Source organism: Stylophora pistillata, chromosome 3, assembly GCF_964205215.1.
Source record: "Stylophora pistillata chromosome 3, jaStyPist1.2, whole genome shotgun sequence".
Classification (NCBI taxonomy): domain Eukaryota; kingdom Metazoa; phylum Cnidaria; class Anthozoa; order Scleractinia; family Pocilloporidae; genus Stylophora; species Stylophora pistillata.
The window spans coordinates 15477201-15495123 of NC_142521.1; the positions used below are offsets into that span (position 1 = coordinate 15477201).

Consider the following 17923-nt stretch of genomic DNA (forward strand, 5'->3'; position numbering starts at 1 on the left):
AATGAAACTATTATTGACTACTGTAGTTGGGCAACTCAATCCTGACTAGTGATAACCACTGTGGTCTTCTCATTTTAACGATGTTGTAAACTTTATTCTAGTCACAAAAGCTAGGCGGGGGGGGGGGGGGGGGAGGTGAAGTGGTGGATGCAGGCTTTGAGCTAAGGGGGTAGGCAGTTTTGTGTGTATGTGTTTGTTCATCTGCCGGCTTTTCTTCCCTCTGCATTTATTTTTTACCCAAACGAAGGAGGGTTCAGGCCCCCTGAGCCTCTCCCCTAGATCTGCCATGGGAGGGGAGGGGTTACTCTTGTTTTCACAGGTTTCTCAATCCCTAGTGTTAGATACACACATTGATAACTACTTTACAATGCTGCAGTGCAGGCACATGATTGGTGAGTGTAGCGACCACCTCTTTTGTGTTCTTTGTTGCCACCTACCACAACCATAAGATAGATGTTTCAACCAGCAGGTTGAAAGGCAACAGAATGGAGGGAGAGAAAGCACTGTTGTGGTTTTATGTTGCCCATTAGCCCTCTAAATCCCAAGATCTGACTGCTAATTCCCCCCTCTAGCTGCCCTTGTAAATTAGTTATGAGAATTTGGTGCTACCAGTGTCAGATTAACAACTCCTGCCTGATATGTTTGAGTATTCTCATAACCTGTTGGTGGATAATGTGTGGATATTATAGGGAGAAGTTACATGTTTAACACTTCTGGGGGTTAAATGGTTAAGAGAGTAGCTCAGGCCTGGTTTGCAGCTGGGACTTTTGATTCAGAATCCAAAGACATCATCTATTAGGCGGCAGTGTTTCCTTAGCTAAAAGTAAGAAGAGCTTAAAACGATGGCACCGACATTGGGTTTTTCTAACTGATCCACTTCTTAACTTACAAAAATAAAATTTTATTATTCTATCACAATTAAATATATTAATCTACTTGTGATAAATAATAAGGAACAAAACTAATAACTATAATAATAACTATGGTAAGCACCTTTGAAACATGCTACCAGTATGTACAGTTTACAAAATACAATTATGTAATTACACACTAAGTACAAAGGTTTGCTGGTGAAACAAAAGCTTATCTACTCAAAGGACTGATGTCATGTCACATCCTAAAACATGCTCCTTTTTTTCAGAGTTTTTAAATAAGATTTAACGTTGACAGCTTGCACAGCATTATTGGCTGAAAAGCAGTCATTTTAACTCCAGTTTTTATTTACCTCCCAAAAGAGCCTGCTTATGGGAGAAGTCATGTTCCCCTTTCAGTTTCACCATGCCTATACAACTATCACAATGAATGGGCTGCATTTGCTTCATCTCCTGTAGAAAAATTTTCTAAGACACACTTTAATTTTTAGCTTAGTACTACGCCCAGCTTAAAACATTGCGTGAACATTTACATTTAGCCCCATATACACCATGTAAGTGAAAAAAAAAAACACTCCAACTAACTTCTACTTTCAACACACTACTGCGAAAACTCCAAAACTAGTTTCGTCTACAACCTCGTCATCAACTGACAAGGTCATAGACGAAACTAGTTTTGAAGTTTTTGCAGTAGTGTGTTGAAAGTAGAAATTAGTTGGAGTGATTTTTTTCACTTACATGGTTTATATGGCATTAAGTAATACTTTCTTAGCTTCGGTCAGTATAATTTCACAACGATTACATTTAGCCATAACTTACTTAAAGACATTGCCTGAACATTTGCAATCTGTCATACCCTATTTGAAATGTTTTACAATGAGATGCCACTGAATTATCTCCTATAATTTGCCTTGAAATTTGAAATTGAAAATGAGCAAAAATTCTTCACATGCTATGATTAAGGATGCCATCTAAATTTCAGCTACTTCCAAAAACTGATTTTAAGAAAAATGAATAAGTTGTTCTTTTACAACTACATGCTAGTTAACAGGAAGGATACTAAACAATAGAAATGTAAGGAAGGCTTCTCAATTTCTCATATCTCAAAAATGTCAATCTTTTTATTCTATTATGAGAACATAGTCTAACTTGTGAATTTCACATTCCCTTACTGATGACCCAGACTGCATGCCTTAACAACTTTGCTAATTCTTAAATGACAGAATGTTCAGTTCTATAAAAAAATAAACTCATTCTGTCAAATCATGCACTTCCTTAAAAACTTTAATTCCAGAACCCCGCGTCCTCGTTAACTATAATTTTTTTTTGTAACTTGGCTTTGTCCATGTTATATAATTTTACACCAGTACTTAATATCTTAGTGCGATTTTTAGATTTTAGTGTAATTTTAAGTGTCCCAATTAGTAGACCACTTGTGGTAAGCTAGAAGATTTGACACAATAATAAAGTTACTGACTGACTGATTGACTGACATGCAATGTTTATCATATCAATCCTCAAATCACCATCTTCCTTTAATCAATACCCTCTATAAATATCCACCCTTCCAATCAGTTGACATAGGCACTCCCTCAAATGCATCCCCACTCCTCTTCCTCTTCTTATAGACAAGTGATCACATTCACAGTCTGGTATGTATTAGAATTACACATTTAACCCATGACACCCCATATTATTATGTAAATAATAATAACCGCCTCCCGGTTAGCTCAATGGATAGAGCGCTGGACTGTTGTGCGGGAGGTCGAGGGTTCGAGCCCCGGCCGGACCAACACTCAGGGTCTTAAAATAATTGAGAAGAATTTGCTGCCTTTCTATAACATCAAGAAATGGTTAGATATTCTAGTCTTCTCGGATAGGGACGAATAAATGGAGGTCCCGTCTCCTGCAGGGTTGGGGTAGGAGACGTTAATTTCCCACACACGAGATTACTGTGTGATGGATGTCCTCCCCTGGGGTGGGATGGGTGGGAGGTTGGACTAGCACGAATGGTTCCTATGTTCCTTTCTAGTCCTTCCCCACTGCAAAACTTAATGCAGTGAAAATGGACTAAATTAAAAAAAATTAAATTAAATTAAATTAAATTAAAATTAAATTCTACACCCTCTTGTTATAGACAAGTGATCACATTCATAGTCTAGTATGTATTAGAATTACACATTTAACCCATTACACCCCATATTATTATGTAAATTCTACACCCTCTTGTTATAGACAAGTGATCACATTCATAGTCTAGTATGTATTAGAATTACACATTTAACCCATTACACCCCATATTATTTTGCAAATTTTCCACCCTGTTCTTTAAACAGTTCCTAAGTTAGTGACCAGGAGAGTCAATTTATCAATCAAGATGACTTTTACCCTTTTCCTCAATTCTGGTGACCTCACTGTTGATGTTAACTGGAAACAAGCACCCCGAGGACTTATTCAAAAATTCATGACAACTAAACTTTTCCTGCCCATGTACTACAATTTGACACTCTCTTAGAAATAGATACATTTCACACACTAAACCTTGTAACAGCAAGCTCTCGCAATGTGAATGCGCAATCAACATCAATCCCACTTGTCCTTTGAACACGTGCCAAATGCATCTCTAGGGTCCTCTTGTCTTTTCGTAGTTTGCATCTAAGTCTGATTGTTGCATCCAACAGTGGAATGAGATAAGAACAGAAATGATCTTCTTTGATTAATTCTAGAGCAACTGTTGCATAGCGTTCAGCTTCTTCAAATTTACTTTGAGCATCATGTACAACGACAATTGCAGCCAGAGTAGCAATGATCTCCCTCACTTGATCGCATAACTTGACTTGAAGATGCAGACTGTTAAGCAACAGTTTTAAACTATGCTTCAGTTTGCCACCTTTCAAGTGTTCTGTTGCCTCATGCAGTTCTGGTAGATAGAAAAATTTTCTAAAAGCTGGATGATGGAAGATTTCCTTATGAGTGTGTATCTTTTGAAGAAAAGACTCAAAAGCACAGCGTCTCGCCTCAATAACTTCTGGGTTCAAATTGCTTTTCTGACCAAAAACTTTTCCAGGAAAGTTTATACCCTCAAGTAATTTGGAATGGTCTTTCTTGAGAGCTTTATATAGAGCTGCAAAGTCTGAGTAACGTCTATCAATCAGAGCTTTGTCTGTGTCAATACCTTCAGTTTTGAGGACCATGAGGGTGTAAAACTGAAAAAAAAAGCAAAAAAAAACCAGGAAGAATTAGGAGGCTAATTTTTTGAACTTATGCATTCATGGCCTATAGAAAAAAATTCATATGTTACATAAAACAATGACAACAACAAAAGCAATTTTACTTGTATCATAAAATTTAGTAGATTGTATATAACACAATATGTAAACATTTACACAGTGCCTGGTAGTAATGGACTCACTGCAAAATGAAAACTTGATTGTTAATTGGAATGAAATTGCAATTAATTTTTACCTTGGCAGATGCTGGTGTTATCAAGCATCAAATCACAAGTGAAATGACTTCATTTAAAAGTTGGTTTCAAATTTGTCATTTTCCATTAGTTTATTATTGTAATTTGTCAATCATGCATGGTTATTGAAGTTTTTCCTTTAGGCAGAAACCATCCAGAGACACAAACCTAATGTTCAATTTTAATTGATTATCGGTAGAAACTGTTTGGGTCCATAACAGACAGTCCCATTTGCATATTCACTTTGAAATATAATCTGCATGCCTGTTTGAACACATGCAAAAATATATTTACTGATTTTTATCTTTCATCTTGATTTTTGAGAAAAAACTTAATATGCTTCTATCTCTTTTTCCTTGGAAATAAGTTAGTTAATTAGTCTTCTTTCACTGGAGCTTATTCTTGGGAAAGATGATACATAGATAGATGGATAGTTTAATGGCCATATACATTGCAGCCCAAAGGCTGAATTGCGTATACACAAATGATTAAACTAATATAATGGGTACATAACATTTAATACTTTAAATATAAAAGTAAGTAAAAAAAGGAATAAAATACAATAAAGGGACTTAAAAAACCTACATATTAATATTAATGGTACAGGATCTTATAACAAAACTGTTTCTAAAATGATGTCTTGCATTTGGGTACAATGAAGCACCTATTGCACCTTAGGGCATAGCATGACGGACCACCAAGTTGAATTAACTTATTCAGATGGTGTTCAGGGTCCTTTATAATGGTGTTGAAAGTATTATTACATAGCCCCATGATGAAATCTAGAATGGAGACAATGTTCACTAGTTCGATGGTCTCCTGGTAGGGCAGTTCAGGGCACATTATAGACAAAGCCCGGTTCTCGACTCACACCAACTCATCGGTTAAGTGCTTTGGCAAAGCATAAAAAAAGGCAGGTGCCGCGTACTGGAAAAGATGATTTTTAAACATTTACTGTGCATTGTGTTTGCTTTTCTAGTTTCTCCAAAATTTTGACAAATGTTGCATGGGCACATGCTACAAGTGGGTGACGATAGGTTAAGCATCACTGAAAAGCACTTAAGAAGTGGCATTTATACAGAGCAAAACTGTAATAAAACTGACAGAAATTCAAAATGAACTCCCTACCTATAAGAGAGGTGACCGAGACAGAATTTGTCCTCACAATATTAATTCAATATCAAGCAAATGAGAGATAAGAATGAAGAAAACTATCAAACAGGGGATTATTAGTTGATCCAATACTGAATTCTCTGAACTAACATCATAAGAATTGTATGCAGACAGTAGGGAGAATTACTAAATGAGATCTTGGGAGTGGAAGGGTCAACAGCTTTTATTAGTTCAGTTTACTTACCACATGCTGCTTCCGTTGATTTTCATTTATCCTGGTTGAAATGATGTCAAACTTGATATTTTGTGGATCTGTATTAACTGACATTCCATAACCTCTACAAATACTATCATCAATATGATCTTCTCCATCACAATCAGTACTCTTATCTTCAGGCACAAACACAATGCCTCTCCCTAACAAACAACCAAACATACATCTTTCAAAAAATGGTAACCAGTTGACAGGCTTTTTTTGGAAGTACAAAAAGGATCTGGCATTTAATGAAGTGGGAAAAGTAAGAGTGCAAAATGGGGGAGGGTTGGTGGAAGCTCTCTGTCCTCTCCTCCCCTCTCCCTCCCCCACATCCTCCACACCCTTTCATCCTTTTCTTTCACTCTTTCTCATCCCGCTTATCTCTTTCCCTTTCCCCAACTAGAAAGCTTGTTCACAAGCTACATAAAATTAAATCACAAAAGATTTATTCATTGACAAATGGCAATGGTGCAAAAGGCAGTGCCCTTTGATGCACCTAACGTGAAACTAAAAAACAGAGTGACAAGTCAGAAAAATGTTTAAACGGGATGAAAAAAATTTATTAGTCATCGAGAAACCAAACATTAAAACAAAGTTCTACAACTAAAAAAAAGCATGTAATAAATACTAATACAAAAGTATGCAAGGAAGCAGCTGTTCTTGCAGGGCTTAGTTGTGTTTATTATTGATGCGACATGAATGGATTTCCAGCATATGTTGCAGTAAAATTTCTTGACATGTAGAAAGAAAATTATCCAAAGAGTGTGGCAAGAGGATAATATGCGGGAGGCAAAGAAGTCTTCTGACACGCGTTCACTCCCTCGTGGTAGAACACTAGCTATCAAACCTGGCGTGCTCAAAATAAATAAGTTGATCGCGCGCTAAGAACGTACTAACACAGTCTTTGAATCATAGCGAGAAAGGTGGTATGTGTGTTTTACTTCGACGATTTTGGGATAAGTTCAATATGTACCACCCGATATGTGACTAGGGTGAACAGGTATGTGACAACGGGAAAGACTTTACGCAGTCGATTAAATGTTCCCTCTTTCCGTTAAGCGTTGCTATGTAAAGGCATAAACCGATGCAGCTGTTTAAAATCATGTTCCTACAATACGATTTAATTCAAATCAAAAACTCTCCACTGAAGAAAACTATAATCATCATTGAAAGACATAATCGTTCGATCTACCTAATATATAATATAAACATTGTGCACTTAATATAATTTACCTCCCGTTCCGAGAACTGGGAAAACATTAGGATCGCCCGAAATAACGAGTCGTCCGTTGAAAGATATTGTTCCTATTGGGAAATCATCGTCTTCTAAATCAAAATCGTCCATATCATTATTGAAAGTCTCAAAGAAACCAGAGGACTCCACAGATGACTGCATATTGGCTGTGGACGGGACGACACAGACCCGCCGTGCGTTGTACTACCCGGAGTAAAAGCGGCATGCAAAGACTGCTGGGAAGATTTATTTTTGGATATCGGGTCGGTGCAGGGGTCCGTTTCTCGAAAGTCCCGGTAACTTAACGGGTCCGAAGCCATGTTTTAAAATCAATATTTAAAGAATAGGAAAGCAATTTCTGGTACCCAAACCAGTCCTTTTGTTTCTTTAACTGATAGCTTTACTGTATCATTTTCAAAACTTTTGAAATCCCCATTTTAAATGAAAACAGAACAGCTTTACGGGCCCGTTAATTTACCGGGACTTTCGAGAAACGGGCCCCAGGGCTGTTGCCGATCCCGGTGCAGTGTCCGGTGCGTAGGCCGAACTTGTCGTCCACTGCAGCTGCATGCATGCAGAGATGAAAGACGAATGCAACTCATACCAAGCTAGCGGGCGTTCGCTTCTCTCCTTCCTCAGATTAGCCGGGCTGATGGGTAGACTGTAGGAAAATTGTACCATATTAGACATGTTACTTTCATTGCAAACTATATTTCCTCTGTCCTTGTGCTTAGTTCACAAGCTCACTAATCCTTCTAAATCCTCTTAGTTGATGATGGGCTCCTCAGGGTGCTGCAATGGAACGGTGTCAGCTAAGTGTCCCACGGATCCTGGAAGTAAATTTCATAGAGAAGGATGCTTTTCCTCCAATTAACTATCAATTATTTGGAAAAAGCTCGTGTGTGGTAAGAGGCCCCGCCATCTGAGGTTGATATATCTTCAGGATGCTCGATAACTCTGAACGCATCGTCATTCACCCGTAGAACTAGGACAGACGATTTCAGTTTTCTAAAACATAAATAAAAGGAAAAGTCAACAACAGCTATATTCCAATGGAACGAACGGACTTCACCACTCCTCCCCCCCTTTTTTTTCTTTTCGGATCGACCAGATGTTCTCACCATCCTGGAAAACTCGCCACCACCAGGGTGGTAAATTGAGTTGCAAATTGAGTTCGCCACTGCCGGTAAATTGAGTTGTTGACGATTATCATAGAGACTCTTTCTTTGAATTTCGCTGTGTTTGTGCGGACTTTGAATGGTGCATATTGAAATAATAAACAATAGAATAAAATAATGTAAGCTTTCATATGATGTAAGTTTCGATAGATTTGATTTCGAATTTTTGCGTTCATAAGAACGAAACTCACGTTAAAGGTTACGTCGGCATTTGTTGCATAACCCAAAGAAAGGACGCCAAGCTAATTTTGCAATATACCTCCATATCAAATGATCAGCTTGTAAATTTCAAACGATAAACATAAGGAAAAAATCAATCGGCGAAATTCACTCTAGTTTCGCTGCACGCAAACTGATCATATTTATCTTCGTGATATCAACATGTTTTATTTCATTTCATGTAACAGTGAACGTTCAATAATCGAGACACTGCAAATAACGTTTGAGTAAATTTGCCACTGGTCGCGAGTTAATTCAGTTGTAGCGGCGAGTTTGTTATGGTGGTGAGTTGACGGAATACCCGAGGAGTGGTGTGAGGAGACAACTGACAGTTCTAATGGTGAAATTTATTTTCCCGCTGAAGATTCTGGAGCATATATAAGTTTCCTCTTTCTAAAATTTTTCTCCCTGCAGCTATAAGAGGGTTCATCTTCTAATCCGGAGGTTGTTCAAAGGTCACATGAAAACAACATATCGCGTGTTCGAGCAAATACGGCCTAACGCGAGATATGCCCACCACAGAAGTACCTAAAAGACTGCCAAATGGGATTCCTTACACTTTATGTATAAAGTCAAGTTGGCAACATTAGCTTATAAGATTTTACATGACTGTACCCCTCCCTCTATGGGTCATATTTTAACCAAGAAGACTTCTTCTATCCATCATTTAGGTACTATGAACACGGTAGTAGTGCCACGCTTTAACACTTATTTTATTTAGAGCTTCTATTGTGTGGAATCTCCTCACCCAGGATCTCGCAAAGACATCCAATGTCAAGAACTATACAAGAATGGGCTCTAAATCCGACAAATTACGCAACTTAGACTTTCAGGCGGAATCTCCGCAAACAATGCCTCACAAAAATGATAACGATTTTCTATATTATTGAGACGATTTTAATATATTTTTATCCCCATAAGCGGCAACGCTTTAATTACCATCGTGTTGAAATAGAAGTCGTGGTATTGTTGTATTGTATTGTAATGCGTGAAAAGATCATTTGTGTGAGTGGATCGCAGAGGAAACCGAAATTGCCTGTGATCTCTTAGAAGCGATGATGCAATCAGTACTAAATAGTGACTCCGGTTTGGTGGACATTATGGCCCGTAGCTCGCTTGTGGCTACTTTTAGGCAAAGATCCGGTCTTTGGAATTATTTCAAAAATGCATCTCTCAGCAATATTAAGTTTCCTTACTGCTGTATCCGTTACACATTAAAGTATATTATTGTTTCTGCAGCACTAAGCCCCTGGCCTGCATGGGGCGCTACAAACTACGGTGGACATTGCGTGTTCCAAAGTCCACCAGGGTTGGCGTACCGGCTACACGTTCAGGTCACGTGCATCTCTTTCTGTTTTTGCTTTCCATATTTGGGAACTAGAAGTAGATTTGATTGGTAACGTCACCAACGTTGACAGAATGTCAACAAAAACATTGAGTTTTCCCAATAGGTTATTTTTCAAGCATCTGTAGGATTTGCTCTCGAACCTAAGGCGTCTTTTTTGTTGTATCCTTCCGAGCTTCGACCAATTTCCTCGCAACAAATCTATTTTGAATCACTCCACCAGCGAAAGAGCGTTATTTTTTCCTGTATAAGCTCGAATATTTGACCAGAAAACCGGTTCCTTCTTCGATAACAGAAATTTACATTAAACAGATCTCTCAAGAACCATAACGAATTTTGGCGGACTCGTCGTTTCTTCACTTACGCTGCAATAAAACGGTAAGTACGCTGCTGTTTCAACAAGACAGAGAAAACATCGAAGGTTTCTAGGCTGTAACGTTTCTTTTGAGAGCAATCGGAGTGTCAGCTGTGTTTTCCTTAGTCTTGTCTTAAAATAGGAGTTGGTTTGGCGAAGTAAACTTGCAGATTTCCTTTTTTTTTCGCTTAGGAAAGGGTGACTTATCATTGCAAATTAGTGATATTGCTGATCAGCGAAATTAACTTAAGATGTGGACGGCGATTTCAAGTTACATTTGGGGCGAAACAGACGAGCAACTTGTCCCGGGATCGGTCGACGACACCCAAAGCGTCGATGACGACTGGATTTTAGTGGACGTTCAAAATGGCAAAAATTCTGGTGAGTGAGAACTGCTATGCCTAAAGTGTATCATGAAAATTTTATTTAAAGCGAAAGTGAGCGAAATATTTCTCTATTTCTTCAGCAGATCTTGTATTTTGAAGAACACATTTTCGCGCATTTCAGTTTGCCGGTCATTGTTTTGAAGTCAAGATGCGTTCGTCACGACAGTGCCTGAATTGGGTTGCGCCACTGTGGTGACATCATATTTCCTCCTCCGTTATCGCTAAATCGGCATTACCCTAGAATCATTTCTCGCTTTTATTCTCCACAGATGAGAAAGAAAATGACGACTCAAAGTTAAAAGTTCAAGTCCAACTGGAGGAAAGTTGGTACGTAACTCCACCGCCTTGCTTTGAAGCGAGCGGGCTTTCCCCCGAAGTTTTGGAAGCAAGCCCGATGGAAGATCTCCTCATCGAACATCCGAGCATGTCTGTGTATGGCCCAGGTATAAGACGATATTCTCTTTCTTCTGCATCGAGGAATTCTAGCGCAGCTAGAAACGGAGAAGAGGTCGTGGAAAGGAGAGAACCGCGTCGTACAGTCCAGTTCCAAGCGCAGCTTGAGTTAATTGAAAAGAGGCGTCAAACCGAACCTCCACTCCAAGGCAGCGTTCGCGCTAACAGAAAGAACTTAAAAAAGCAAAATATGGTTCAATTTCAAAACAATTCTAGGAGCAAACGAAATAAAAAACGAAATAGGATGTTAGGAAAACATGTTGGGCTACACGGCAAAAGGGGTTGTTGACCTTCGCTAGAATTTTAATATTCAAGAGCGACGCTTGTGGATTGGCGTGAGGGTCTAAAGTCCGTTGACTGTAAATATTTAAAACATTCCTATTTATATTCTTTCGGAGGGTATAGTCTACTTTCCAGTGTAGGTTCATTATTTCGCTAGTGTATTGTATTCCTTATTGTAAGGAAGATATTAATATAATTTGATCCTGGAAATTTGAAAACTGGGCTCAAAATTGTTGAATAGCTCGCGGAGCTCGCACTTCCAGCTATGTAATTTATGTATCATTCTTAGGTAGTACAGATTGACGAGAGTATTGTTGTCATTATTTTATTTTTCTTATGACAAAAACGGAAGAAAAAATCGATATAATTTTTAAAATTTGAAAAAAGAAATACAATTTCATCAAATTTCATACATTACAAGGTCTGATAATTAGTGTCTTGAGTATAACCTTGAGATTGAAATAAAACGAATTTGAACAAAACCTCACTTTGCACGCTTTCGCATCTTATGCAATGGTTACGTAACTACTGATAACTGAGCGAGCGTTGACAGATAGGCTGACGAACCCTCATCTGGGTAGCCAAGTTGAGCATATTGTCAAATGGAATGCTGAACTTGGCCCATAATTAATGACTGGTGGAGAGTTTTCTGGATGAAAGACAATTTATACAAAACAAACTGTGCGCTACCAATTTTGAATAGATGTCAGATTAATGAAACTATGCATTAGAGGGCAGTGGTTCAAAAATCACGCAAAATTTGGGACGAGTGTGCATTGCATTTTCCTTTCTTTAGCAAACTAAACGCTTTTTCTTGTCAACTGTTCTTCAATATCCCAATTTTACAGTGCCTCAAGAAGAACGAAAGTTTTTTTCACCAACACAGCTTTTCCTGGGATAATTAAAAAATTGTCCTACAGATGCAAATTGAACTTAAATCTCCATAACAAAAATAACGAAAAAATTCAGGAATTGGTATTTTACCCTAATCCACCATACAGAGCTAGGTGATATTCTATTATACTGAAACTAGTAGATTGCAAGCATTGCTCCTACACAATCACTTCACTTACACCAAAAACAAACGTGATGACAAACATTTGAAAGGTTAATTTATTCTAGACTTAATATTGTGTAGTTATGTCACAATTCCTACAGCTCAAGGTTGCCAAAAAGAGTTTGAGCAATCAGTCTGATACAAAGTAGATGGACCAATGTCATGCATCTATACTGAAAACTGAGCCACAAATATTTGCCACAGCTGGCACACTTTCAGAGTAGAAAGTACAATGCACCAGTTGCAGGCTCATTTTGACAACCCTGTCAGCCGGATATAATTATTTGTAACCATATCAATATGCTCAAATCTACAGAGAAGTATAAATTAAAAATAAAAATTTGACAACCTGCAAATTCCACATAGGACTGCAGCCACAAAGGTAAACAATGTAGCCATCGCAATGACTGTTTAAATACAAAAAGAAATCATCATTTTTTGCTCATAATTAAATACTCTAAAAATTTCTTTTCACAAAGGCAAGGTAATTTGTTCACTTTTTACATTCAACATCTCAAGTTTGTTAGTGTCCAAATATTCCAATGTGGTTTTTCGGTTTATTTTTGGTTTATTTTGCCAATACTTTCTCATAGTTATGAGCCTAAAACTTCCAGGTCCAGAAAGTGAAAGGAAAGGAAACACGATCAAAAACGAGAAACTGTCTCAGTCTGAAAAGACAGATTTCTTAGTATCTGAGATGGCATCAAATTTCATAGACCAAAATCTGGGTCACTTTTCTTCACCAATAATAAGGTGATAATCATATCACTGTAGTCACTAAATTAGTCATGAATTGGTAGCTATTAATTAATATCACATGAAAATAAATAACACCTACCAAAAGTTACAATTTTGATCTACATATTAATAATTCATTATTGAGCTAGGAAAATGAGAAAATCAAAATACAAATTGTTGACTAATATCCTGTGAGGGAAGAATTCAAAATACAATTTACTCAATACATTTAGCCTCAGTTTCTTTTACTGCTCATGCATTTTTTGAATTGCTATATCATATTTGTTTTCAAGCTGCATATAAATAGCATTTAATTTTCTTAATGACCCTCTATATTTGATAATAAAAATTAACGGTAAAAAACTACGACGTTTCGAAGTCTGCATGACCTCATTATCAAGTAAAATGTTAAAACTGATGTAAAATTGTAGTTCAGAGATTATATACAAATAAAATGTGATAACTTCATTAGAATAATGAGCGTTCATTGTTATTGGTGTTTAGCATGTCAATAACAATGAATGCTCATTATTCTAATGAAGTTATCACATTTTATTTGTATATAATCTCTGAACTACAATTTTACATCAGTTTTAACATTTTACTTGATAATGAGGTCATGCAGACTTCGAAACGTCGTAGTTTTTTACCGTTAATTTTTATTATCAAATGTATTTCTAAACATTCTCTTATTAGGACCCTCTATATGTCTAAGATTTCTAAATATCAATATAAAATATTGCAAAAATTTTCAAAAACTCTAAATATCTTTCAAGATCTATGCTTGTTGTTAATAAGTAAAAGTTCCTCATATACTACAGTACTGTAACAGATTATGGCAGACAATCAGAGATTTTAAAAGATCTTGGAAACATTGTCATTAGCAGCTAAATTATTTAGTCGACAGGTGTATTATTCTAATTTACTACTATTTTCCTATTTTACTACTATTTTCTCATTCTCTCAATTTTGGCCATGAAGGCATGAACTCTCTTAAAACTCACTGGATTTGTCCAGTGGCCATCCTCCTTGAAGTATGAACCAATGATCATTGCATTTGCACCAAGATACTGTTCCACATTCTTGTTCCACTATTTTACTATTTTACTACTATTTTCTCATTCTCTCAATTTTGGCCATGAAGGCGTGAACTCTCTTAAAACTCACTGGATTTGTCCAGTGGCCATCCTCCTTGAAGTATGAACCAATGATCATTGCATTTGCACCAAGATACTGTTCCACATTCTTCTCATCCACCCCAGAACCAATCAAAACAGGAATATTCACTGATTCTTTGGCAAATTGCATTTCTTTAAAGCTTGTGGCTTCACCTGTTGTTTTTCCAGTCAGAATCACTCCATCTGAGAGGAAAAACTCTGCTGCTTGGGCCACTTCCAGAATATCCACATCAGACGTTATAAAGTGGGAACTGAAACGAATAAATTTCCACAAAATGTCATCATAGCTGTATAAAAAATTTTCATAATGAAACATGTTTTACTTTTTTTCTATAACCCATAACAGTGACTGGCTCCTAATTTTTTCTTGAATAAAATACAGAGGTCAGAATTAAAAATCTTATGATTGTCAATCAAATTCTCCTTTTTGTAACCACAAGGAATGGGAAGAAAACAGTGTGGAGAAAATGAATGATACTGTTAGGGTGTACAGGGTTACATGAAACAAATAAAACTTTATTTGCTCTAAGGCTCTGTACTTGACAGACTGAGCTGAGCAGTAGAAGACAACTTTTGTACCTCCAATAGCCTGTATATCAAAGTTTGTAGTTACTAATACAATAACTAGATGATTTGGTTACAAATTCTTATCACTGTATGTTGTAAGTATTGTAGGTGTAGATAAAAAAAAAAAGATGTTTTGGAAATCCTAAGAAATCAATGCTATCACTGACAATAAAATAGTTAAACAATTGGAAAAACATACATTTATGAAATTACCTGTGCTTTTTCTTGATATCAGTGAACACTAAAATCTCATCCGCCCCAATTTGCTTCCTGTATCTAAGTAGTTCACCAGCATCAGAATTCATTGTGCCTTCATCTGCAATATGTGAAAAAACAAATCCTTCTGCACGGATAAATTGCAGGTCTGCTGCTTTTGCCACAGCCAGTGCCTCCTTGTTTGCCCCAGCCAATATCTGAATACCACAAGGCAAGTTATTCACCACTCTTCGGACCTCACTACATACCACACTCATGGCTGCAACAATTTCTGGTCCAATATGTCGATTTAGATATGGGATATCATGCATATTCTCCACCAAAATACCATCCTGAAAAAATTATTTGTTGATGAGGATCAAAGCAGCAATTCTTGACCCCAAATACCATACAGTTCTTGTTGTTAAAGATGCTTCTATTCATCTGGATTATAATACTGAGGAAGAACTCAGAATTAATGTATTAGATTCGCCGACAGGTGGGGACACTGCAACAGCTTACACCAATTACTGTAGGCCCAGTAAACCCACCCATCCCACCCCAGGGGAGGATATCCATCACACAGTAATCTCCTGCATGGGAAATTAATGTCTCCTACCCCCAACCCTGCAGGAGACGGGACCTCCATTTCTTTGTCCCTATCTGAGAAGACTACAATATCTAACCATTTCTTCATGTTATAGAAAGGTAGCAAATTCTTCTCAATTATTTTAAGACCTTGAGTGTTGGTCCGGCCGGGGCTCGAACCCTCAACCTCCCACACAACAGTCCAGCGCACTATCCATTGGGCTAACTGGGTGGCGGTTGAAAATTGAAATTAAGTGTTGCCATCAATTATCTTGTAGAGTAAACCTTTCAATTGAGGATCGCAATACTGCTGGTCTTTGTCAGCAATAAGGTTTAAATGACTGTATACTACTATTTATACAGAGCGAATTTATACAGAGTGATGATCAGCTGATAGAGGTGCATATGTTTAGTTATTTTCAAATTATCCTGAGTATCTCTTAGAGTTGTTAAGAAAAGAGTTATCATCATATTCTTTTGGAGGTGATTGCCATCCTTTCAACAATCAATCATCAGTTATCTTCAAAGTGGTATCCTTTATTTTCTGAGATAAAAAATTAGTGAGCCATGCCCAGATTAGTCTCCTTTCAAGGGCTCAATCCAAGAAAAGAAATTCAAAATTCTCATTGATGATCATTAACCCTTTGATCTCTAGGAGTGACTTTCATCTAATTTCTCTGTATAATATTGGCCCAAAATCACACATTAAGGCCACAAGAATAAAGGAAATGATCACTAACTAAATGAGCTCTTGATTTTCCTCGATAGCACCTTAGGAAATGAATAGAGAACAGAATGGAGAATATACATTCTGATGTTTGGTAGTAAGGTGTTAGTAAAGCCACCTCTGGTGATATTTATGATCAATATTTCCATAAACAATGTGTTGAGTAATTATTTCGCATATATCTAGTATATGAAACCTGATATCCCCTGAAGACAGCCACAGCTTTAGTTTTGCTTTGGAAGTTTTATGTAAGATTTCCTAGGATTCTAAGTGGATTGAAACTTTATGCGTAAGCGATCAGATGCTCTTACCACTCCAGCATTTTTAAAATTTGTTGCATCAGTTCGAGCCATATTCACTATTTCAGTCATAGACAGGTGATTCTTGGGTGTTCCTTGGCAGAAAGAAGGATTCAAAGTATGTCAGGAGTTATTGGAAAAATCAGCTACATGTACAATTGAAAATAGGTGAGATTAAAGACATGTTTTCATCTGAAATAGGTAAAGGATTTTTAGATTCCGTTGGCGGTAAATCCTGCTCCTAGAGTAGACTGGCTTTTATCTTTATAGCTACAGCCATCCATATGCTTTAATAAACCCCTATGAGGCACAAGATTCTGGCGCTATAGCAGATTGTTCTTTACGCTCGAAATAAATAAAAAAACAACTGGTTCACTTGCGCAAGACGAACAGATCTTCCAAAACTAATAGACTTCGGTAGTTAATTAACAATTACTTGAGGCTTCCGGCTTACCGTTATAGCTGCAATATTGAGGTTGACTAGATAAAAACAAATACTTGTAAATATATTTAGTGGTGAACTGATACAAATATAAAATTTATATCTTCACCTCAATTAAAACCAACCTGATTTTACATTTCATGCGCGACGTGATGGAGAATTAATTAGTTAGAAAGCAAGCTGCAAAGCTAAGGACGACAGCTGTAAAGGAAAAAGTCAAGCGCAACTTCAACCCGACAATCAACCATATCTACAGTTGATCAAAAAGTAAGAGAGGAATGCTTGATTCAAGTTGATTACCTGGGAGTGCCTGCACGTGAATCATTCCTATGACTACTGCCGACCTGCGACCAAATATACGGGAGAATTTCGAGAGCGCGCTTGCAGCCATATTATTTTTCTAACTTGACGGATTTGAATCAGCCTCGCTTTCCTTCTGAAAAAAGGAAGTGTTCAGTGCTGCTTCACTTCCGGTCTGGGGCAGGTGTGCTATATCCAGGTAAAAAAAAAAAAATCCGAGGTACAAAAATTGAAATACTCTTTTTCGAATTCTTTGCTTCCAATACTGAATGTACAGAAAAATACAAGAGTCTGAAAGTTGATCCTAAATAAAGCCAGAACGCAAGGCAAGTGTATCCAGGTATACAGCGGTAGTTCATGTAAAAAAGTTTTGTTGTCATATACATTCCACCAAAGGTGAACTAGCCCCCACCGCACTCCTTCCCCAAGAAAAATGCTAGTCCCTTGTCTGACCTAACTAACAGATACATAGTTTTTATGTAAAATTCGGAAAGAGTACCATTTAAACACGAAGGCGCGCTATAAAAGGAGCCTTAGGTCCTACTGGACTATTTGTCAATCAACCGTCGTGTGATGTAGAACTCTTAGAGTCAAGTCAGCTTGAGCTACAGCTACTCCAAAGCAGTGAACAGCGGGCGCATTCCTCAAAATTGTTTTGTCTTCATCACAATACAAG

At 37.3% G+C, this 17923-nt stretch overlaps 3 protein-coding genes across 4 annotated transcripts; 1 reads left to right on the top strand and 2 right to left on the bottom strand.

Moving 5' to 3' along the window:
* Window positions 1–885: 885 nt before the first annotated feature.
* Window positions 886–7164, bottom strand: LOC111337000 (sorting nexin-20). The gene is made up of 3 exons (XM_022943214.2): window positions 6938–7164; window positions 5693–5865; window positions 886–4078 (listed from the first exon to the last, which is right to left on the bottom strand). Exons 1-3 carry the CDS (start codon window positions 7098–7100, stop codon window positions 3401–3403), a joined length of 1014 nt encoding a protein of 337 aa, XP_022798949.1. The 5' UTR covers window positions 7101–7164; the 3' UTR covers window positions 886–3400.
* Window positions 7165–9762: 2598 nt separating this feature from the next.
* Window positions 9763–11638, top strand: LOC111336999 (uncharacterized). The gene is made up of 3 exons (XM_022943212.2): window positions 9763–10058; window positions 10228–10416; window positions 10691–11638. The coding sequence occupies exons 2-3, from the start codon at window positions 10287–10289 to the stop codon at window positions 11161–11163; spliced, it is 603 nt and encodes a 200-aa protein (XP_022798947.1). The 5' UTR covers window positions 9763–10058; window positions 10228–10286; the 3' UTR covers window positions 11164–11638.
* A 613-nt stretch (window positions 11639–12251) lies between these two features.
* LOC111336998 (uncharacterized protein F13E9.13, mitochondrial) lies at window positions 12252–17642 on the bottom strand. Of its 2 annotated transcripts, none has more exons than XM_022943211.2 (4): window positions 17248–17642; window positions 16518–16600; window positions 14910–15244; window positions 12252–14380 (listed from the first exon to the last, which is right to left on the bottom strand). In XM_022943211.2, the coding sequence occupies exons 1-4, from the start codon at window positions 17336–17338 to the stop codon at window positions 14062–14064; spliced, it is 828 nt and encodes a 275-aa protein (XP_022798946.2). In that variant the 5' UTR covers window positions 17339–17642; the 3' UTR covers window positions 12252–14061. The 2 variants fall into 2 exon arrangements, with proteins under 2 accessions (XP_022798946.2, XP_088610035.1); XM_088753909.1 differs by lacking the exon at window positions 17248–17642 and adding an exon at window positions 16960–17240.
* Window positions 17643–17923: the final 281 nt, after the last annotated feature.

Excerpts from the sequence above, each read along its gene's own strand:
- LOC111337000 (XM_022943214.2), bottom strand. The coding sequence starts at position 7,100 with ATGCAGTCATCTGTGGAGTCCTCTGGTTTCTTTGAGACTTTCAATAAT. Across the intron at positions 5,866-6,937 it reads CCCAGTTCTCGGAACGGGAG|GGAGAGGCATTGTGTTTGTG; the intron begins GTAAATTATATT and ends GTTGTTTGTTAG. Across the intron at positions 4,079-5,692 it reads ATCAACGGAAGCAGCATGTG|TTTTACACCCTCATGGTCCT; the intron begins GTAAGTAAACTG and ends TTTTTTTTTCAG.
- LOC111336999 (XM_022943212.2), top strand. The coding sequence starts at position 10,287 with ATGTGGACGGCGATTTCAAGTTACATTTGGGGCGAAACAGACGAGCAA. Across the intron at positions 10,417-10,690 it reads TCAAAATGGCAAAAATTCTG|ATGAGAAAGAAAATGACGAC; the intron begins GTGAGTGAGAAC and ends TATTCTCCACAG.
- LOC111336998 (XM_022943211.2), bottom strand. The coding sequence starts at position 17,338 with ATGGCTGCAAGCGCGCTCTCGAAATTCTCCCGTATATTTGGTCGCAGG. Across the intron at positions 15,245-16,517 it reads ATTTTAAAAATGCTGGAGTG|GATGGTATTTTGGTGGAGAA; the intron begins GTAAGAGCATCT and ends TAATTTTTTCAG. Across the intron at positions 14,381-14,909 it reads GATATCAAGAAAAAGCACAG|TTCCCACTTTATAACGTCTG; the intron begins GTAATTTCATAA and ends TATTCGTTTCAG.